The 24,048-nt window shown below is 40.0% G+C and overlaps 1 protein-coding gene across 1 annotated transcript in view; it reads left to right on the top strand.

The window, feature by feature from the left end:
- LOC118405444 (bone morphogenetic protein 1-like) overlaps positions 1-24,048 on the top strand; it is a 117,565-nt gene that overhangs the window by 53,190 nt on the left and 40,327 nt on the right. The window contains exons 2-4 of the mRNA XM_035804944.1: positions 9,411-9,668; positions 10,156-10,273; positions 12,759-12,887. Of these exons, the coding sequence (XP_035660837.1) occupies positions 9,411-9,668; positions 10,156-10,273; positions 12,759-12,887 (505 nt within the window). The remainder of the gene's footprint in view (positions 1-9,410; positions 9,669-10,155; positions 10,274-12,758; positions 12,888-24,048) is intronic.

The following is a 24,048-nucleotide window of genomic DNA, read 5'->3' as shown; positions in this document are numbered from 1 at the left end:
TTTAATTTCGCGGTAGCGGGAAAATAGACTTTTCGCGGTGGTTTAATTTCGCGGTAGCACCATGCACTGTAGTCTCTTACTGTTATGGAAAAATGTTTGCGGTGGTTTAAATTCGCGGTGAAGCAGCTACCGCGAAAACCGCGAACATTAATCCACCGCGAACATTTCTGCATTTACAGTATATTCCTCCTTATTAAGGTGGTAAAAAGGATGCCAAAGCATTCTCACATTTGACTACTGTAGATGAAGAAACTTTCGCAGTGGTTTAATGTTAACTGTTTTCGCGGTGGCCGCTTCTCCGTGAACTTATAACCACCGTGAACATTTTTCCATGGCAGTAAGAGACTACACTGCATGGTGCTTCCGCGAACTGAAAACCACCGCAAAAAGTCCTTTTACCCGCTACGCAAAATTAAATTCCCGCGAACTTAAATGCATTTACAGTACTAGTATTCTATCTTCACTTACCGCGGTAGGTGGCAGCCATTACCGCGATGCAGACAGATCTTTATTGAAGGTGAATGTCTGCACATCAGTGGGGGGTAATGGAAATGATGGTAAAACTAAAAGCTGTGTTCCGTAATGTCACATTTTACTGCTGTTTAGTCAAACCTTTGAGCTCTTTGTACATCACAGCGAGAAAAGATCTTAGCGGTGAAAGCTGACGCGGCGTGCTGATATGGGCTGTGCTTTGTCGATATGAAGGGAGCAATTTGTTCTTGTTGGTCCAATTTTCCACCTTTGTTGCCTGGTCTTAACTTTCCTTCGTACACGTGCTGTGATTTCAACCCAGCGTACTTTGTCTGCATAACAATGAACTTAAAACATACCTGGTGCTGTTATAATATAAATGTGTAGGGAGTAATTTGTTCTCGTTGGTCCAATTTTCCACCTTTGTTGCCTGGTCTTAACTTTCCTCCGTACACGTGCTGTGATTTCAACCCTGCGTACTTTGTCTGCATAACAATGAATGTCAAGGAAACATTGAAAGGTAAACTGTGAAAGGCAGCAGCACTGCGGTATGTGTCATTGTGATATATAGTACAAAATCCCTACTTTTTTTTAAGATTGAAGGTCTAAGTACCTTATAAGAACATTTTTCTTCATGAATTACCATTTTCTCTATACTGCAGTTTTTTCTGGGTGACTGAAATACTTTTAAATGACTTTGCGTTCCAATTGTAGTCATTTACTTAGTATGAATTTATTTCAGCATTGAGGTCTTACTTTAAGGTAACTACCCTTAGATTTCAGGGTACAATTGTAAGTTTGCTAAATTAGCTTGATAACAAAACTGTAAAAGTTTCAACATCTACAGTAGTCCCTGAACTGTGCTTGACAGTCACATACCCAGCCACACACACACAAAAATTGGATGCAAAACTCTGACCCCTTCATCTCCTCAAAACCCTTTGTCTCCATAAAACAAGTAAGGTGAGATCTCACTACCAGATTTATTGCCTCTCTCTGTTATTATGGTTCAGGACTGTCTTTAGGACCCATCCCTCCATCCGGGGACGGAAATATGCTATTTGGGGCTGGCAAAAACCCCATCCCTCCCAAAAATCCGAAGTTCAGTACATAAAATTGATGAAGATGTGTTTTTATAACCTTAAGATGGCAGGTTGTACAAGGCAAATAAACAACATTGGCTCCGAAACAATGAGAGGGACGGACAAAAAAAAAGGTTAAAGCTGGAGACAGCGCTGTGCAAAACTCTGACCCCTTCATCTCCTCAAAGCCTTTTCTCTCCATAAAACAAGTAAGGTGAGATCTCACTACAAGATTTAAAGCCTCTCTCTGTTATAATGGTTCAGGGTTGTCTTCAGGACTCGCCCCTCCATCCTGGGACAGAAGTTTGCTTGTTGGGACGGACAAAAACTTAACCCCACCTGTCCCCAAAATCTGAAGTACATAGAATTGATGAACATGTGTTTTCATAACCTTAAAATGGTAGATTGTACAAGACAAATCAACAACATTGGCTTCGAAACAATGAGAGGGACAGAAAAAAAAGTTAAAGCTGGAGAGAGCACTGCAAAACTCTGACCTCTCTTCATCTCCTCAAGGCCTTTTCTCTCCATAAAACAAGTAACGTGAGATCTCACTACCAGATTTATCACCTTTCTTGGCAATAATGGTTTCTTATAGAACCTAAAATCAGCGGGCTCACTCACGCAAGGAGGAACCAACAAAGGCGGGGCTAATTGACGCTGACACCTAAGCGAGGATGGATCTTAGGCTTAGGGCCAAGTGGATTGGAAATGACCTTAAGGCCAAAGATCAGGCCCAATTATCCGAAGGTCACCTCTGTTGTTCCACACCTAACCATTTAGTCCAATCAGTACAAATTCCTGTCAGTTAGGTGCCAGCGGAAATCAATGCGGGGCATTTTTTTCCTGTTAAACAGTCTGTTTGCACGTTGTGTGTTAGCGCTTAGTGTAGTTATTGATTCTTATGAAATCTCAAACTGATGTTGTGGTGTAAGGTCAACTTGTTTTCGCGAGCCAAGTGTTTTCTATTAGCACAGAATGGTTCATGGAAAGCTTCCGACTGCCAACTACCATTACCCTTGGGTCATGCTTGTATGTGTTGTTTGCCAGGTTCTGTACTAACTTTAAGGAATGATACACAAATATTTAGTTTATCTATAGTGTACAGGTATGAGATAAAATTTTAAAGCAGGGAAACATCTGAATTCCTACTTGGAACATGGCACATCATGTGCAAGAGTCCTTAGTTTAAGGTTGATAATAAGGAGGATTCAGCTGAAGATTTGATGAAGTCTTAGACTAGAGTATACAAGGCGTCATTGGAAAGCTGGCTTTGAGTGTGTGTGTGTGTGTGTGTGTGTGTGTGTGTGTGATTGTGTGTGTGTGTGTGTGTGTGTGTGTGTGTGTGAATGTGTGTGTGAGTGAGTGTGTGTGTTTGTGTGTGTGCATGTGTGTGTGTGTGTATGTGTGTTTGTGTGTGTGTAAATGTGTGTGTGTGTGTGTGTATGTGAGTGTGTGTGTGCGCGGGCGCATGCACGCATGTGTGTGTGTGTGTGTGTGTGTGTGTGTGTGTGTGTGTGTGTAAATGTGTGCATGTGTATATGCTTGATGGTTTGTATGACATTACTTCACTTCCTCTTTTATAAAAAGTATGGCTAGGTTAGGGTAAGCAGGTTTTGGTTAGGGTGCCCCTGTAAACTGAGTCTATATAGGATGGCACCCAGGCTTATTCTGTACACACACTTCTATAAAATGCCTAGCATTTACAGTGATGTATCACTTCTTAATGTCTTTTAAATTGCATGTTGTTTCACAGATTAGGAGCTAAAGCAGGTTAAGTCAACAATCCCCAGTCTTAAGATCACCCAACTGTTTTCTATTAGGGGTGAGCCAGTAGTGGTTCGTGTTGGAGGAGGAGAAAACTAGGTCAACCAAATTTCAAGAAAGGAAATGAAAGTTATTTTTGGAACAGAGTAATTCTTGAAGTTTTCCCAGTGGTTTTGTGTTCTCAGTTTTGGCTGTGGCCGCTTCCACTGTGTACTAAAACCCAGGGGTGTAATTCATTTATTGTACTCTATGTGAGTATTTCAATAGATGTACGGATTCACGGATTTGGGTTACCCCGCTGATAGAAGTGAACTAGCGTTACATATAATACATAAATGTATTACAGTCGAAATTGTTTCAACAGCGGGCTCAAGACACCCTGAAAAATCTCGTTTAAGTTCCCGCAAGACTAAATGAAATTACAGTAAATCTTTCGTGCTTCTTTGTACAAGAAAATGATATATGATACCGAGTTAGGATATCCATAGAATAATTACTTAATCAATCTCTTTCTCTGATCTGCTACGTCTCATAGATAGATCAACATGTATCAAATAATGCCTAACAAATTTTCTCTGTGGAAATTCAAATATATCGGTTCCTTCAGGTAGGTTTACCAAGGATCAAGTTGTCAGTTCCAACTTTTTACTTCATATTTCAACCTCCTTGAGTTCCCAAGTCGCACACTGTGAAGGTATTTTGTCATTCTCTCCTGTTTAAAGAGGGTCGGCATGGGGGGGGGGGGGGGTTCCGACAACGATTTATGCTAAATTCAGAAAAACCCCCTACATATTATGCTAAATCAAGGATGGCAATTACGCTAAATTTGTTCGCCTCACTACGAATTACGTGGATAAAATGGTTTCACTACGAGTTATGGGAAATAGAAATAGGCTGCCTACACCTTACTTAAAAGAGCATGCAGACCCTCTTAAAAAATGGATCGGCTTTCTCCCAATCAATTAGGACAGGTAGGGATAGGACTGCGATCAAAGGTTTGAGATGAAGTGTCATGTTATCCATTACTGTCAGTGCTAAATTCCGTGGGGACTTCAGAAATGACAAGTATGGAATGCCTGGTGCTCCAGGCATGTCTGTGGAGAAGTACAAAAAATGCAGGTCAGTCAACTCCCTCCTGTGGAGTACAAGGTTACCTATACGCCTGTTGTTGATATTCCTCGATGTAAATATTTGGTAAACAATGTAGAGAATTAATGATGTTGTTGACCTTGATCATTGCACTGAAGATGCAGATGTGTAAATGCATAAACTTTCGCACTGGTTTTGTTCTCGTGTTTTGCTGAGGCCACTGGCAGGTGCCAGTCTGGTTTTCTTTTACAGTATGTGACACTACAGTACAGTACTGTAAATGGTGTTACCAACGCGAACTCAATTGGACTGCAAAATTAAATCCTAGAATTAAATGCATTCTACAGTGTATGCTGTGCTCTATCTTGTACAGTACAGATTTTTCTGTAGTTATACCTTTCCTTGTACTAAATGTCTAATAGCTCAGATGTATGAAATTTCCCTGTATGAAAAGACTTAGGAATATAACTACCAGGAATACTGCCCTGTGTGATTACTGAAAATAAAGTAATGATTGCCAAGCAAATAATGTCATTTGATGAAGATAACATTCCTGCTGTTTGGATTCTGACCTGTAACCCCAGTTAGGCTGATGTCACATTTTCAAACCATGGCTCAGCCAGGCTGTTATTTGAACCAAAAAATAGAAGATACTATGTGGCGAACACTTTTCCATTATAGTATAAGTCTACAGTCTATGGCACCACCACGAACACTCCATTTTCCCGCTACCGCAAAAGTAAATCCCCGCAAACTTAAATGCATTAACAGTATATATGCCCACAACTATTCTCCGAAGTTTACATCTTGTGTAATTAGGTGATTTTTATATCAACACTTTTCATTTCTGAAAGCTGCCCGGTCAGCCCTAGTCTGTGTAACGCAAGCTCTGCTATCCGGAGCTGGTAGGCTCCTCTCGGCGCGGATGGGTACAGCAATGTAGGACGGACCTAAGAAGCACGATTAAATCAGGCTAGGTCAGCCCCAGTTTAGAAAATGTGAGGTAGGCCTAACACTAACAGCAGGACATGAGGGACTGGACATTAGTCATCCTCTCAGCTAGCATGCTCCTCAGGTGACCCTAAGGATGGGAGGATTAAGACTTAATCCCTTTACACCAGAGACATGCTTCCACTCTAATCCTCCTCCCATGTTCAGGAGGTGGTCCAGGGCTTTGATGTGACCAGGAGGTGTCTCCTGCTGGGCTAGATGGATGGCTTAATGATGGTTCTACTGATGGACAGATACTCAGTAACTGATAGTTACAGTAGTAGTAACAACCTAAATACTTGCTCACAAGGGAATACATCTTCTGTGTACCAATTAAGTTTTGTCCCATGTATTTATTTTCATTTTTAATGTAGTTGGCCTCCAGGAAGGATAGTGCTGTAACTTGTATAACACTAATGGAGATATAAATAGAATAGAATAGAATAGAATAGAATAGAATAGAATAGAATAGAATAGAATAGAATAGAATAGAATAGAAGACATGCCTCCACTCTAATCCTCCTGTCATGTTCAGGAGGTGGTCCAGGGCTTTGATGTGACCAGGAGGTATCTCATTCTGGGCTAGATGGATGGCTTAATGATGGTTCTACTGATGGACAGATACTGATAGTTACTGTAGTAGCATCAGGCTAAATACTTGCTCTCAGTGGAATACATCTTCTGTGTACCAATTAAGTTTTGTCCTGTATATTTATTTTCATTTTTAATGTAGTTGGTCTCCAGGAAGGATAGTGTCGTACTTGTATGACACTAATGGAGATTTCAATAGAATAGAATAGAATAGAATAGAATAGAATAGAATAGAATAGAATAGAATAGAATAGAATAGAAGACATGCCTCCGCTCTAATCCTCCTCTCATGTTCAGGAGGTGGTCCAGGGCTTTGATGTGACCAGGAGGTGTCTCCTGCTGGACTAGATGGATGGCTTCATGATAGTTCCACTGATGGACAGATACTGATAGTTACTGTAGTAGCATCAGACTAAATACTTGCTCACTAGAGAATACATCTACTGTGTATTTATTTTCATTTTTAATGTACTTGGAATAAAACAGGACAGGACAGGATAGGATAGGATAGGATAGAATAGAAAAGTAACTCTAATCCTCCTCGCATGTACAGGAGGTGGTCCAGGGCTTTGCTTTGGCAAGGAGGTGTCTATTTTTGGGCTAGATGGATGGCTTAATGATAGTTCTAACGGTTACTGATGGACAGATACTGATAGTTACTGTAGCTGTTAGCAACAGCCTTAATACTTGCTCACAAGGGAATACATCTTCTGTGTACCAATTAAGTTTTGTCCTGTATATTTATTTTCAATTTTAATGTAGTTGGAATAGAATAGAATAGGACAGGACAGGACAGAATAGGATAGGATAGAATAGAATAGAGTTTAATAGAAATCATTTATTGCGTTGATAACCTCCATATTACATGTCTCTTTGTACAATAATAAAACCCAAAGATGAAAAAGCAGAAAATCTAGAAATTTACTGTTAAATATTATATTTGACATTAAAACACTTTGACTTGGAAATAATTACGTCCTTGCCACCTTCAAGCTGGCCACCTGTCCAAAACATAATCATTTTGTGTCAAATACTAGAATGATACTACTACAATTATTACTGTCGTCAGTCAAAAGACTTGTTCTTCTATACTGCAAATGCAGAAACTTTTGCGGTAGTTAAATGTTCGCGTTTTTTGCGATGGCCGCTTCACCGCCAACTTAAAGCCACCGTGAACATTTTTCCATGGCAGTAAGAGACTACAGTGCATGGTGCTACCGCGAACTTAAAACCACCGCAAAAAGTCCTTTTTCCCCGCTACCGCGAAATGAAATCCCCGCAAACTTAAATGCACTTACAGTACTTTATATAGATCAATTCGATAGACACCTTCCCTTCCCAAGGCATCTGAAGTTTATGACATGAATGAGAAATTCAATAAACCTAACCTAACAGCCAATATAGATCACTCATATTGAAACTGTGACAAATAGCGAAGCCAATGACTGACAAATGTTGCAGATGTTATTGATGGCCTAATATCATTGAACTCCTTCCTCAGGGCTCGAAATCCTTTTTTCTGCATACCTGCACTGGTGCAGGTAACATTGAAAATTACCTGCACCAGACAATTTTACCTGCACCACTCTGAATTTAGGGAGTATAGATCATACTAAAATTGGTCAGGAACCATTGCTATTTTTCTCTTATACTTTATTGGTAGTATCAGTCAATGCGGCTAATAACAATCCATATACACCTACATCATTGGACATTTATGTTCAATGTATAAAACCCAGTACATGGCCCAGTGCAGGTTAGGTGCAGTAGACATAAAAAATACCTGCACAGCTCCAATTTTACCTGCACTAACCTGCATATGCAGGTGGTATTTCGAGCACTAGTGGCAAATAGAGACCAATGACTGACAAATGTTGCAAATGTTATTGATGACCTCATATCATATATTGAACTCCTTCCTTGAGGACCACATAAAACTAGCATCTTATTCCATCAGCGCTCCATTCAATCCATATCACCCCGCCTCCTGACAAAAAAAGTTATTGACCCTCTAACCCGGGGGAAATAAGATTAATACTTCTTTTATATCCCATTACCACTTTGTCTACTGCGGTATAAATTTTCCAATATGCGGAAGGCATCCCTGGTATTACATTACCGGAATAGTGTGTAAATCATGACTGGAGCAAGGGGCGTAGCGTTAATTTTATGGTATTGACTTTGGGCGCTGATGTTGCGAGTTTGGCGGGAAGGTGGGAATGTAGGGTTCTAGGCAGGATTTTATTTTATAATTAGCGTAATGGTAATGGTATGGTAGCGAAGTGACCAATCGGGAAAGGGGTCTTGGCCCTTCCATGGTGAGATTTCGAAAATGTAGAGTAAAAAGTTGGCACTCTGTTAACATCACATGTAATTTGAAGGATCTTTTGTCAGTTTTAAGTGGCATATCATGATTTTTTATTGTTCAGACATTGATTAGACATTGTTCAACAAGTAAATGATAGCAAAGTACCACTACTCTAGTTGAAAACTAGCGTAGTGGTCCTCATTTTAGCTTGGTGGTTGCAAATTTTAGTGTAGTGGCCCGTTATGCAGTAGCTAGAACCCCGGGGAAGGTGTGAACGTGCATGGATCGGTTTTGACATCTCTTGACAAGGTTAACGTGTGGCAAACCATCAAGGCGATGTCTTCCTTCTCTCGGGACGAAACGAAGAGAGGAAAAATCGATGATGGGTCATAGAAAATCGCGCCGTGCCCAGAGATAGAGCATGCTTGGCTGGTCACGCACTGTTGTGTATATCTTGTCAAAGTTACCAGCTTCACATCAAGCACCTTGGGGGCTTAATGTAGTCCGACCAAAGTGGCTAAAGATATGCCATATCAGGACATGTATGTGTCATCTTCTATTCAGTGACCAGGTTTCACTGCTAACTTGACCAACTCCCACGCATTTTGATGAAATTCAGACAATGGATTGTTTCATTCATTGCTAACAGGTGATGTACATATACATTGTCTGTTCCCTAGGTACAGAAGAAGCCAATACATTGCCAGTTTTAATGTTGCAAATGTATAGTGAGAGGTTTTCAGGGTTGAATCTATTGAAGTCTTCTAGGGAAGAGAAAAAGAAAAAGTAAAAGTTTACGCTTGAACCAGATTTCTTTTTGGCTGAAGAGTTCTTTTTGTTTCTCTTGGTATGTAGAGGAAGTTGTCCAGTTTCCCTTATCGCTTGATGTTTATATTATAATTTTGTATGGCAAGGTTTCTTTTCACTGTAGCAGTTTTTATAGGCAAATGACTGTAATATTTCAGAAAAGATGTATCTTCATGGAATTTGGGAACAGGCCACTTATGTCATTGCATCTGTGGGTTTATGATAATTTTCTCCAAGCCAATGGGGTTATGTGTTGTTTGTTTTGACTTCCTTTGGCTAATGTCTTGTTTGATTTGTTTTTACAGACAATGTAGTGATCGAGGGAGACATTGCCATCAGCCCTGAAGAGTTCGTACACTCCAGCAGTGACCACACCCCTCTTTGGAACGAGGAACACGACCGGGACACTTTCGACGGGAGAACTTTTTACCACAACGATACGCTGGACGCTGCAAAGAAAAAGAAAGCAGGAAAGAGCCGTCCCACGCGAGCCGTTAGTAGCCTGCCGGAACGGCTGTGGCCAAATGCCACAGTGCCATACACCATCAGTGAGAAATTTGATTGTAAGTAACTATAACGATGGGTACAGTGATATTACAACCTTAAATTTTGGGGTCCCTTCTTTCATTTATATTGACGTCATTCAAGAAGATACATTTAGAACAAATTAGTAGTAATTCACATTTGCAAAATTGTGAATTTGTGTTGAACCTCGATGTTTGGATGACCCTAGATCTGACATTACAGCTTCACAGAAAAAATTAGATGTATTGCAATTAATGTGCATGATTTTTCACAGTCCTTATGGCATGATACAGTAACATGATTGTCGTGTGTGATGTACAAAATGCAAGTCTAACAGAGTGCCCGGGGGGGGGGGGGTCATTTGTTACATGCAAGTCTTTTAATTATAATAAATTAGCATTATCACTTTTCCTGCATGTTTTTGTCAAAAGCAGTAAAAATTTGGAAATTGGTGTCATTTGGCTGATGTTGTTCCCAAAGTCACCTCTGCATTGTTGAACTTGATTTTTATTAACTCTCCCTCAGCAAACTTGATCCGTCTGATCCGCCAAGCCATGGACCACTGGGAGCAGCACACCTGTCTCAGGTTTACGGAGCACAGCGGAGAGAAGGATTACATCCACTTCGCCACCGGAAAGTGTGGGTACGTATGGTTTGTGTGTACAGGACTGGTTTGTCACCGGAAAGTGTGGGTACGTACGGTTTGTATGTACAAGACCGGAAATTGTGGGTACGTACGGTTTGTGTGTACAGGACTGGAAAGTGTGGGTACGTACGGTTTGTGTGTACAGGACTGGAAAGTGTGGGTACGTACGGTTTGTGTGTACAGGACTGGAAAGTGTGGGTACGTACGGTTTGTGTGTACAGGACTGGAAAGTGTGGGTACGTACGGTTTGTATGTACAAGACCGGAAAGTGTGGGTACGTACGGTTTGTGTGTACAGGACTGCTTTGTCAGACTCTGTTGACTGAGTGGGTGACAAAACTGTCTCCTGTCTTGACAACAGTGTCGGTTGTTATCCTGGAATCCGTCCCATTCCAGCTCCTGATTTGCTCCTCTAATTGCCTCCCTTCCCGAGCACTCATCCATTCATTCATTGGCATTTAAATATTCACCTAAAATATGAGCAAGTGCTTTGATAGGCTTCAAGTCCTTTGTTACATGTATACAGCAACTGGTAGGAATTTGAAGTTGGAATTTGGGTTCATTGAAATTTTTGACGCCCCAAAACTGTATATGGTGCACCCCAAAATTTTTGGTGCACCCATTTTTTTTGGTTAGGTGAAACAGTTACTGTATATCTAATCCCAGAAATACATTTCAAGCCCTGTATCATCTTTTGTGACACTTTTAGTGTAATGTAATTTAAATCCTTTCACACCACTGCAAAGTGCGCTGCAGTTTGTCATGTGTCGGTCAAACTCAAAGCCAATTTTCCAAATTGGCCATCACTGTGCTTTCGCAGCAGCAGCTTTTTACAATTTCCATCATCAAAAGTGTTCATTCTCTCTCCTTTGAATGTAGGAATTAAGCTCAAACCTTCGGAAAACATTCTGCTCTGACTCTATCTGAGCTGCAAGACTATCTGAGCTGCAGATACTGGCACCTTGTTTGAGTCACAAATTAACTGTGAGGTTTACAGAAAACAAACACAAGGGGACAGGTCAAGGTGGATCCAATCAGAAGTTACAATGATTTATCACTGCAATCCCAATATTGGTAACAACCATCCCCTAAGTGTCAAAACTGTAGGCCCACTCATTCAACTGTCTAATCACAAACTGGTCTTAAAAATACAAACAAATAGCCAGGAATCCATCCTGCTCTACACATGTAGCACCAGTCTACTCTCCCGATTGCTTTCATTCAAAATAGTCGTTTATCATTTTGGGTATCAAATCATTCAAATGTTTCTCCAAACAACGTAATGCAGCTCAAATGCCTGACTTAAACAAGTACTATGACGGATATTCTATTATCTTTCCAACATTTCAATGTCAAGAATATGGTGTATACTAAGTATACTTTGATGTCTTTAATTAAGTACATAAACCTACAAAAATATTTGGGTGCACCCACAGAAAAAAATTGGGTGCACAGAACCAATTTTGGTAGCACATGCACCCCGTAATTCGAGCCCTGTGATAAATATCTGCACTTGCAGCTTAGAGTCTGAGCATCTGTTTAGGGAAGGTTTTGATCCTTAATCCTTGTTTTGAAGGAAAAGGAATGAACGAGCTTTATGATTGAAATTGCCTAAGAAAAAAATTAATACATTACACTAAAAGTAGACCCAAGTCAATTTGCTTGCCTATACAAAATTGCCCAAATTGTATAGCTTTGGCAAATTAAAGTGTTTTATGGTGCTGTATTTTCTCTTTGCAATCTAGGCCGATGCCTCTGATATGTGTGGTACAACCACGTACCTTGATTGCTTCCAATCCCTTGTAAATGAAACTTTTTTATTACTTGTGTTCATGGTACGTTGTTGGGATTGGAAAGGTTATTACCATGTATCTAGGCACAATAATGCTGAGGCTTTAGTCAAAACTGATGCATCGTTATATATATATATTATGTGTTCCAGATGCTCGTTTTTGTTTCCTGAAGCTCAGACATTTGGACAGACAGGGTCCCATTACAAGCAAATTTTAGTCCTAGGATGGAGGAAGGGTCCTGGAAACAGGTGTACTTAAAGTGCAAAATGAAACAAAATGGAAATAAATGGAAAGAAATGAAACAAAATGGAATGAAAATAAACGAAATGAAATGCACACAGTACAAAATGGAACAAAGTGTGAAGCAAAATGAAATAAAATCAACAGAATTAAAAGGAAAGGGTATACTGTGAATGCTGTTAAGTTCATGGGAATCTAATTTTGCGGTAGCTGGAAAATGGAGTGTGCGTTGTGGTTTTAAATTCACGGTAGCCTCATAGACTGTAGTCACATACTATAATGGATAAATGTTTGCCGTGGTTTTAAGTTTGCGGTGAAGTAGCCATCGGAAAGCCGCGAAGTTCAACATAAAACCACCATGAACGTTTCTGCATTTACAGTACTTTGTTCCATTTTGCTTCATTTTGTTCCATTTTTAGTTAAACTGTGGAATCGTTATATGTGTTCCAGATGCTGCTCGTTTGTTGGTCGTCGTGGCAACGGTCGTCAGAAGGTCTCCATCTCCCCCCACTGTGCGCTGTTCGGCGTGATTGTCCATGAACTTGGTCATGTGATCGGCTTCTGGCACGAACACAGCAGGTAATGCTGCCCACGCTTGAAGTAACAGTTGCAAGGTTAAGTTGTGATGTGTATATTTTCTTAAGTTCCAGCAAAAAGGTTAACTGTAACTGTAATGCTGACTAAAATGGAGCATGACAACCCAAGAGAGGTGAAGCATGCTTGCCATGCTTTCAGATTCAGAAATGAGTGCACACAGTGACAACTTAAAATGCTTTCATTTCTGTGATCTGGAACATTTTCAGTAAAATAAGTAGTACCGGTAGATGTAGTTTTGTTTGTGATTGTCACACACAGACAATATATACATGTGTACACGTCAGGTTGAAAATACATTGTAAGTTTAAAAGTAAAACAGTATTACTAGTACTTAGTGTTGAAGTTGTGATTCCAATGTTGTACCTATTAGAATGTTCAGAAAACTCCATGCACCTGTTTCATAGTACTCCACCAAGTTTTTCAACTGTAGTAACCCAACCCATCCACAATTACCCACCCCTACACAATACATTATTGAAGAATAACACACAAGTATATCCACTCTCCTCTTTGACACTTGTTATTAGATTGGCCTAAGTATGAAATATAGCTCCACATACCATACAATGACAGAATAGGGCCAGTGCCCTCCAATATGTTACCCCAAGTTGTTGGAACAAGCCCAAAATGTGGTACACTCAGGCAAGATTGGCTGGAAGTCAGGTCAGCTGGGTTAGTGTACAGTAGTCTGACCGTGTGTTAACCCTAGCTCTTGTTAACACTGTGTTCCATTATGGTAGCCACATGTACATGTGTATACAATTGGCAGGACTCAGCCTGTAGCTCTAAGTGGCTCGCAAACATCCGTGCCAAAGGATTTGTCACATGTAACAGGAGGGTTTTCTTGGAAGGAGACCTTGAACCTGACCTATTACAGTGGAAAATGGTTTGCACTTGGAGGGGAAGACTTGAAAGCTGCTGCTGTGAAAAATGCATCAAGGGAAATTTCAGTCATAGGAAATGATAGGTCAGAAAGGTTAGAGTTTGATGGCAAGCAAAAGGTGATATGCCCACACAAGAAAGAGTTAAAGCACAATGAAGGCCAATTTAGGAAGTTACCTTTGAATGACACATGGCAAACTTCACTGCATTCTGTTGTAGTTAAGAATTCTAAAAATTGGCTCGCAAATAAGAACTTCTGTGCCAAAGGATTTGTCACATGTATAACAGGAGGGTTTTCTTGGAAGGAGACCTTGAACCTGACCTATTAGAGGGGAAAATGGTTTGCACTTGGAAGGGAAGGCTTGAAAGCTGCTGCTGTGAAAAATGCATCAAGGGAAATTTCAGTTGTAGGAAATGATAGGTCAGAAAGGTTAGAGTTTGATGGCAAGCAAAAGGTGATATGCCCACACAAGAAAGAGTTAAAGCACAATGAAGACCAATTTGGGAAATTGGCTTTGAATGACACATGGCAAACTGCACTGCATTCTGTTGTAGTTAAGAATTTTTAAAAGTGGCTCGCAAATAAGAACTTCTGTGCCAAAGGATTTGTCACATGTTACAGGAGGGTTTTCTTGGAAGGAGACCTTGAACCTGAGTCGGGGGTGACCTATTAGAGGGGGGAAATGGTTTGCACTTGCATGTTTGAAAGCATGCTGTGAAAGCACATTGAAGGCCAATTTGGAAAATTGGCTTTGAACGACACATGGCAAACTACAGTGCATTCTGTGGTGGTATGAAAGGATCTAAAACTTACGACAATCTTTTACCAGGCTGGTGTTTGGGACATTTTGATAAAAGCTGAAATGATACTGGTATCAGAGGCACATTTTGGAGGCACCATTTTCCAAAGTGTTGCTAGAGCAGTTCATGTGAAATGCTTTCGTCAGGCAATTGTTGTAAAAGCATATCACAGCACACATCGTTTATCAGCTGTTTCAGACAGTTATAGAAATGGTTTGAAAGTGTGGCCACTGGCTTCTTCTCTGCTTTTTGTATCGTGATAACGCATAATGAAAGTAAAATGCATCAAGGGAAATTTGTAGTTGTAGGCAATGATAGGTCAGAAAGGTGAAAGTTTGATGGCAAGCAAAAGATGATATGCCCACGCAAGAAAGAGTTCACCCTTCCAAGACTAAATGTAGATATATAACCGTTTTGATTTTGGTAGCATATGTCTTGTATGTAACAGTGCTTGTATGTGCCTCTGAATGGCAATATTTACAGGTTTGTGATACTAGCTTTTCCTCAGGACATTTTTAAATGGACAGGCGAATCCGTGGTGCAACAAATAAAACTGGTGTGGCCTTACTGTAAAATCAAATCACTGCAAATTCAAAGGCACTCACAGTATTCCTGCAAAAAGCTATGAATCATGATACCCTTCAATCATGGCAGACCAACATGATAGGAAAAGATCCCAACCTTGACTTTCCCACCTGTGTCAGTCTCATGTTACAAACACCTAGCTATAAACACTCTGCTTTAGAGCCTTGATATTACTTCAATAAATTTTGGGCGTAACCAAAGTCGTGACATGTAACAGTTATTGGAACGCTTACACAGGATATAAACATCTACAAAAGGTCATCTTCAGCCTGCTTTTGATTTAAAGAGACAGGAAATAGTTCAAGGCTAGCTTCTATATGAGTTGCTATGATTTTGAAGCGCAGTAAGGTTTTCCCAGGAGAAACTGGAGTGGATGGTAATACCCAATAGTTGGTAGGTAGATTTGGGCTATCTATTACATCCGTTCTTCCATTCCTAAATGGAATTTTACTAGCCTGGGTACCATCCTCTGTAGTAACCACTGGTTCAATCTTTTCGTGGTTTGCGCCGTGGTTACTACGAAGGATGGGTACACAGGATAAATTTTTGCTGCTTTGGGGCATATAAATTCCAACCATTCCTTCCCCCTTGATGGACAGAAATCCGAAAACATGTGACATTACTTATTTGATTTCATTTATGATTCCGAGCTATATTAGGATTAACGTTGTACAATTGATTTGTCTTATTTTGTCTTAGTTGAATTGCGTTATTATTTGCCGATTCTTGTTGTGTCACCATTTATTTGATTATTGTTATCATTTATTGTTATGTATGTACAGGGTTTCGCCCCAGGGATGTTTGAAAAATGCCGGCCAGGCGATATGTACCCCTGGATAAATAAAAATAAACAAACAAACAAACATGTTCAACAGTGTCAGAAATGATCACAGAAAATAGTTGAGCAAAAAATGGTGTTTCAGTACCAAGGAGAGCCACCGAGGGCCAAAACATATAACGGTAGTTCACCTTTATCCGCAGGGTAACCTATAGTCGTTGTGTTTACCAACACGGTATTAAGGGATATCCACTGGACGGATGGTGGTTTCAAGATGTACCGGGTAATATGTTGAAAATACGGTAGTTTGAAACTGCCATCCGTCGACTTCATATACGTAAATACACATATCTGAAAGCAACAGATATAGGTTACCCCACGGATAAAGGTGAACTAGCATTATCCATATCCATTCATAGCTTCTTGATTAATGCAGTGATTTGATTTTACGGTAAGGCCACACCAATTTTACTTGTTGCACCACGGATTCGCCTGTCCATTTAAAAAAGAAGTCCTGAGGAAAAATAATGCAGGTTTTGCTAGTATCACAAACCTGTAAGTGCAAACCTGTAAGAATTTCAATCTGTAGTTTACACCCTTCATCTGCTGTCTTAAGAGGTTGTCTGTGACAGTATTACCGGCTCTGTACTTAAGATATTTATAATTTCTCTTTAGTACCTGAACTTAACAGTGCCTGAAATGTGTGATATAACACGTCTAGTTCACCTTTATTCGTAGGGTAACCAATATCTGTTGTACCTAAAAACAGGATATTTAGGGATATCACGTTCATGGATGGTGGTTTCAAATTGCATTTTTTTTTCATTATAAGGCCACACCAATTTAATTTCTTGGTTCACGGATTTTTTCATAAAAGATATGGAGCGAGAGGGCGAAATAAAAATAAAAATAGAAATCGTAAAATGGTTGGGGTAAAGGTAACGGCTAATCCAAAACATAAAGAATAAAAGTTTTCAGCTTGAAAAAAGTACAAAAACACTATTATTGTACAGTAACAGCACCTGTACCCACACTTTAAGGATCTTATAATATAAAGGCCAATTTGCTACACCAGAAAGTTGGTGAATGGTTTCATTAATGGTGAAAATTTGCTGAGTGGTAATTTTTATTTTTTATTCTAATGCAGTTTGAGACCTCCGTCCGTCAACTTGATATCCTGAAATACCCTGGTGTTAAATACAACAGATAAAGGTTACCCCACAAATAAAGGTGAACTAGTGTTATGCTCTCAGTATTAATGAAGACCTTTATTGTACATTCATACCCACTGGGTTTAGTACAGGTCACAACAAATGATACAACATGATATAATGATACAATGAATCTACACTACTCAAGGATCGTATTCTACTGCGTACATTCGGCTTCTTCTCGTTTCTTTGTGATATTGAAAATGTAAGAACAGATATGCTTTATAAGTAAAGGTTTGTCTAGATTCATAAGGAATAAAAATTTGTCTATATTACTTATAGTTGTATGAAGTGGGGGAACATGGATTCTATTAGTCATGATGATTATTGTTCATGCCTGATCAATTCCTTTTCTGTACTGTAAATCTGAGACCCCTCAGTCTTTCTAATACCATAAGGTCAGTGGGTTTCCACCACCCTTAAGAAGCTTTGCCTGAGCTGATTTGAAGTCCGGTGCACTGAGTTACATCTGAGTGCAGTAAAGTGCCTTTCCCAAGGACACAATCTCTACACAGGAATGCCAGTTGTTCACAAAATATCAAAGAACGCATAACAAGACCAGTTTTTAACATCGCCCCTTAGATTGCTTTTGTAAGCTAACTTTTGTCAGGCCTTGTCAGACACATTGTATTCAGCCATAGGCTGACATTTCTTAAATTAATTTATAATAAGTTTAAAGAGTTCTCTTCTAGAGTTTAGGACTCCTTTAAGGTCAGTGGGTTTCCACCACCTTTAAGAAGCTTTACTTGAGCTGATTTGAAGTCCGGTGCACTGAGTTACATCTGAGTGCAGTAAAGTGCCTTTCCCAAGGACGGAATGTCCACCTAGGAATGCCAGAAGGTGACCTATGGCCTCTATAGATTCCCCTGTCAGCCAGCCTAACCCATTGATGCCACTTCTAGATCTGCACTATTTAAAATTATTGGTTTTATTGCAGCGCTAGGGAGCCATCAAGGTGGCGAATACAAATTATTGTTACTCGTTTCAATGGCTTTTGCAAGAAAGCAATATTTTTCTTAACTTGTGGAGACATTTTAGTACTGTCTCTAGAGGGATGGAGGGCCAAGGATACAATGTATGATTTATGAGAAAAGATGTCAAATTAGGGTAAATGTTTTGCTCCATTGCAGTCATATTGCTAAAAGTTGGAAAGACCCATATGTCTTCTAGACTGACGTAACAAAGACATGTTACTGTTTATTTTAATGATAATATTGATTTGTAAACTTTAGATTTTATATTGATGATATTTATCATCTGCTGTAAATTAGGGAGATACAGTATCTTGCTTCCAAATTATTAGCATGAAAAAAGGCAAATAGCTCCCTTGGTAGTTTTTTCTCAATTTTATGCCATACTGTAATGCTTACATTAAGGTTTATGGATACTTGAAATGTTAGTTGCCACAATACAGCGACTGTGATCAAGTTTTCAATAAAACCATTTTAAGACAAAGCTAGTTAAAACACACAAATGCCCTATATTTGGACTGTGTAACAACTTATATGTCTAATTACTCTTGATTACTTAGTACATAAACTTAAAGGTTGATGGATACTTTCAATGTCAACTGTGGTCAAGTTTTCGATAAAACTGTTTTAAGAGAAGACAGGGCTTGTAAAAACACAAACAGCTCAATGTTTGGAATGTTTTACCACTTAAATCGTATGACTTTACTGCATCGTAAAAAGGATATGCCATCACCCAGGCTATTGTACTTGCTGTAAACCATCAGCATAAAGTCCTATCATAGTCGCCACCTTGTAGAGGCCATCATAGATTACAATGTTTGTGCAACTACAGTAACTATAAATACTGTCAGTGATAAAAGTTACTACACCCCTTGGTGTTGTTGTGAAGTTACAAGCTTTTTTATTGTTCCTATTTGCACTTTTAATTGTATGAGGGTTGATCAATGCAGGTAGACCAAGTAGATTTTGGTCTGATTTGCCTTGTCTTAACTTCTTGTTTCATCTGTGAAACCAAAGCATTGATACTCCATTATCTCCCTGTTAGCACAGAATTGAGTCCCTGCAAACTTGAGGGTATTTTGAGTAATGTCCCAATTAAATGATCATGATGAGAAACTTTGGGATAGAATGAGACAGGGAGAAACCAGAACACAAGATACCAAAACTGGAAGCTCTGCTGCACTACCAAAGTGTATTGCTAGGGAGCCCCAAATTTAATCATTATATTTCAGCCATACCATAGGTATGGTGAAATATATTGTATTCGTAATGTTTCTTTCTTTCTTTCTTTCTCCTGTCAAATTTTCAAAGTGATTCATCTCCGGCGTTTCTGGACCAATTGACTTGAAATTTGGCACAAGGGTAGAGTGGGCAAATACCCAAATGTGTTTTTTTCATTTTTTTCATATCTGCTCCTTAAATGATTTTATTGAGGTTTTATTGCAACTTTTGGACCAAAACTGTATATTTTGGCCCCCTGTACCATGGTATTACATCCAAATGACCTGAAATTTGGCACAGAGGTGCCCTAGATACTTATTCAAAGGATCCATGTATTATATGTGGTATAAATCACTTCAAAATGGCTCCTTAAGGAGGTTTTTGTGGGAGAGTTTAGGATAGGTAAGGTTGGAGTGCCGAGGTCAACGACCTCTAGGTCATTCTGGTGTGTCAGGGCCACAGGTGTGCCAGGTAGATCCAATTATCTACCTATCTACCTAGTCCATAGACATCCAGGTGGTTGGTGGACAAGGTAAATCCAATTAATGGCCAGCCAATGAGCGAGCTTATTTTGCTGGAAGAGTCCATTGTTGGACAGGGGGTGTATTTTAAAATTTACTTTTAGACTTTGGTGATAATGCCAATGTTTTTTTAAGTGGAAGTGTTTTCGCATTGATCCACTTGACATAAGACTACTACTGGGATAGTCCATTTTTGCACATAGGGGGGATTTAAAAAAAATCAGTTTTGGACATGGGTGATGATTCCGAATTCCATTTGTTAAATGGAAGTTTACCCCCACCTGAAGACTGTACATGAGGAGGATTCGGCAGCCAATCAGCAAGCCTTGTGTTATCTGGAAGAGCCCATTCATGCACGGGGGACTTTTTTAAAATTCAGTTTTGGACTGGGTTGCTTCTTATACAAAAGGCCATGTACTGTGAGTATTTCTGGACTTGTCTATTGTGCAGTTTCAAACAGGGTGAGCTGGGAGATTCCATTCTTCGACGGAGGGGGTATTTGTTTTAAATTCATTTTGTGGACTTTGCTGACTATTTTAGCTGATATATTTTTGGATCGCTCCACTTTACATAGGGGTATAAGGCAGGAAGAGTCAATTCTTGCACAGAGGGGGGATTTTTTTCAAATATGGTTTTGGACGGCTGATGATTCCAAATTCCATTTCTTAGCGGAAGTGTTTTTGGAGTCGTCTATTTTTTTGAGTCCATTCTTGAAGGGGTTTTTGTAAGATTCATTTTTGCTCATAAGTGTGATTAGTAGTTAGAAGACATTTTAAGCAGAAGTGTTCCATTTTTGCACATGAGTGATTTTGGAACAGTCTATTGTTACATGAGGAGGGAGATGGCTGAAATATGCTGTATTTGCTCTCAAGCAAATGTCGGCCTTTCTAGTTTTGATTTGAGGTCTTATCAAGAACTACATGTACCCACATAACAAGTAAAATGAAGACAATTTTTCCAAGGCATGCATTCTCGAGTTATCATGATCATAGACAGACACATACACACAAACACTGTTGAAAACATATTAACCTTCTTGGTGAAGTTTAAAATGCCAATCTCGAAGGAACTGAGGCAGACATGAAGACTCAGGGTTGGATTTTGAAGGAACCACTTTGTCTAAGGCTGCTCTTACATTCAAGCCCTCTGGTACAAGTAAGGCAGGGTGCCAAATCTTACCAAAGCTTGAAAATTGATAATCATACAGCTGCAAGTTGAGACAAGAGGATATAGCTTAGCTAGATTTCTTTTCCCACCACCAGAAATCCCACCACAATTGAGTGCTAAGGAGTTTGGGAGTCCATGTCGTTACTATTCATGGATAAATCTGTCATTTTAAGCTTACAAAAACACATTTTTTAAACATCAATTTGATGTCTTGAAGTTAGAACTTTTTGATGGACAGAATAAAAATTTTTGTGTGTCTCAACATGAAAATTTCAGTCCTGGGATGGATAGAGGGTCCAGATGCAGCTTTAGATTTTTCCATCCCATCAATATCCCATTGAGTGCAATTTAATAAGGGGTATATTTAACCTCCGTGTAAGGAGTTGGGGAGTCCATATTGTCATTCCAAGCTTACATGTACAGAAACTCATCCTGGGTTGGAGGGCGGGTCCTGGAGATAGCCCTTAGTATCCCACACCAAGGTGGGGCCGCGTAGCACCGTGGTAGTGTATTCGGCCCGTGACCGAGAGGTCGCCGGTTCGAATCCGCCTGCTGTGTTGCCGGTCTTGTGCCCTTGGGAAAGGCACCTTACACGACTTTCCTCACTTTACTCAAGTGAAAAATGAGTCGTCCCTCGGATAGGACGTTAAATGGAGGTCCCGTGTATGGGGAGAGTCACACCCCATGCACGTTAAAGAACCCCCACACGTGCGATGGTGCGATGTGGTTGGAGCAGACCCTTCTGTCTGGAGTTGGTGATTCACTTCAAATCACCCGGTTGTAGGCCTGGCGAACCTCCATACCGTATCAGCCACACGGTGATTTACATCATTCACCCGGACGGGAGACCTGGCGCATCCCCGTCTTGTAATTAGCCAGCGAAAGGGTATGTCACCCCATAAGGGGCGGTATCACCCCGTCGTGTGTAAACATGTGCGAACATGTGTGATCACGTCGACCGATGATGATGATGATCCCACACCTAACAAGTCTCTGAGACAAACCCTCCCAAAAATGTTACTGGTTCACCCCTGTCTCTGAGATACAAACCCTCCCCAAAGGTGTTACTGGCTCCCCCCTGTCTGTTCGTCCAGGTGAGCAGGAAATCCCAGCCAGGCAAGAAATTGGAAACAGCTCGAGGCCTATATGTAGTGATGTATGCTACCTAACGATTGTCCTTAATTAGAAATATAGGAGATCATTATTGAGACCTCTTGCTTATTGCAGTGTCTGGTGAACTACAGCAGACATCCTGCTATCTTTAACTATCATTGATTCCTAAAGAATGACGAATGGTTAGGTGCACTGTAATTGTTCTCTGTATTGACTGTATTTTTAGATAGAAATGACTTTAGAAAAAGAAGTAACAAGCTAGGCCCTTTCTTAAGTGATTTTTGTCAAACTTTGGAAGAAAATGGGCCCCCCAAAATATAGGGGGCCAAGACATATATCTACCACTCAAAGATCACGAACACAAGCTTTAAAAAAAGGAGTTCCATTGGAGTACTATAACACGCCACTAGGGGGACAATAACCTAGCATTTCAATGTCCTACAAGAACCTTCCCACAAAATACCGAAATCATCCAAGTGTTCTCTGCTTAACCTTTGGATGGACATCTCTGCCACAAACAGCAGTCACTTCTGAATCAATTCCTCCATTTCACAGAGGTAATGAAAAAGGTGTCTCTGGCGAGGAAAGGTATTATAAGAAAAGAGATCTTCTTTTACAATGTATCTGTGTGTAATTTTTCTCCACTTTCTTCCAAATCCCTGCATCTTATAGTCAACACCCTGACTGACCTCTCCCAAATGCTGTTTATTTTACTTTAAAATCCACCCAATTTTCCCCACTTGTTGTGCACATGTTTCATTTGCTCCAAGTGGTGACAGGAACATCCCAAATCTATAGGATTGACCCAAAGTTGACTTCAATACACAGGAAATCTGCTTAACCACAAGCCACACACTCTTGCAGTTTGTCTCCTAGGTTGACCTCTCACCCTCAGGGGTTGCCTTCGATTTTGTGGTCTGGTATTGGATAAGTCGCCCATATTCTGTCCTCAATTAAGAATGGCGTTCCCATACTTTAACAATTACTGCTTCAGGCAGCTGATAAACCAGAACTAAAATGGGTTTGAGTACAGGTGGCTCAAGAGTTAGCGGGTCTTTCCTGTGGCTTTTCGATAGTCAATCAAGTATTGGGCCGGGGATTTTTTGTAGCCTTAATTAAATTTACTGTGACTTAGGGCTGATTTGTGAGTGGCTAGTGAAAAAAAAAGAAGTTAGGGTAGCATGTTGGGGGAGGCTGGCTGGGAGTTGGGAAGTCTGGAAAGTCAATAATGAAGATGTGGCATCAAAATTTCAATATTGTAAATGCATTAAATTTTGTGGGGATTTAATTTTGTGGTAGCGGGAAAAAGGACTATTTGCGGTGGTTTTAAGTTCGCGGTAGCACCATGCACTGTAGGCTCAAACTGCCATGGAAAAAATTTTATGTTCACCGTGGTTTTAAGTTCGTGGTGAATTGGCAACCGGAAAACCGTGAACATAAAACCACTGCAAAGATTTCTTCATTTACAGTAAATAGAAATTTAATGAGGTTCTGATTCATCACATACAATACCAACTTGATTTAATCACGACAGATAGAATCAGGCGTGTTCTCAGGTCAAGTCAGCCACACTCCTGGACTTACATATCTTCCTATAGAATCTTGAGCTCAGGATTATGTATATATTGAAGGCGTCTTTGCACGCAAACTCATAACAAGGCTGTCGCCTCCATTCTTTATTGGTTAGACCCTTACAATCATCCACCCAAACAGTAAATTAGGGGTTTGTTAACCTTCTTGTGGTCAAGGACACTGTGAGTTTAAGGTCTTCTGAGTTGAACTTCATTTATAGAACAGGGCTCGAAATGCTGCCTGCATATGCAGGTTAGTGCAGGTAAAATTGGAGCTGTGCAGGTGTGATGTCTACCTGCACCTAACCTGCACTGGTCCATG

Source organism: Branchiostoma floridae, chromosome 18 (genome assembly GCF_000003815.2).
Source record: "Branchiostoma floridae strain S238N-H82 chromosome 18, Bfl_VNyyK, whole genome shotgun sequence".
Classification (NCBI taxonomy): domain Eukaryota; kingdom Metazoa; phylum Chordata; class Leptocardii; order Amphioxiformes; family Branchiostomatidae; genus Branchiostoma; species Branchiostoma floridae.
The sequence above is the reverse complement of the archived record's forward strand: the minus strand, read 5'-3'. Positions and strand labels throughout refer to the sequence as shown.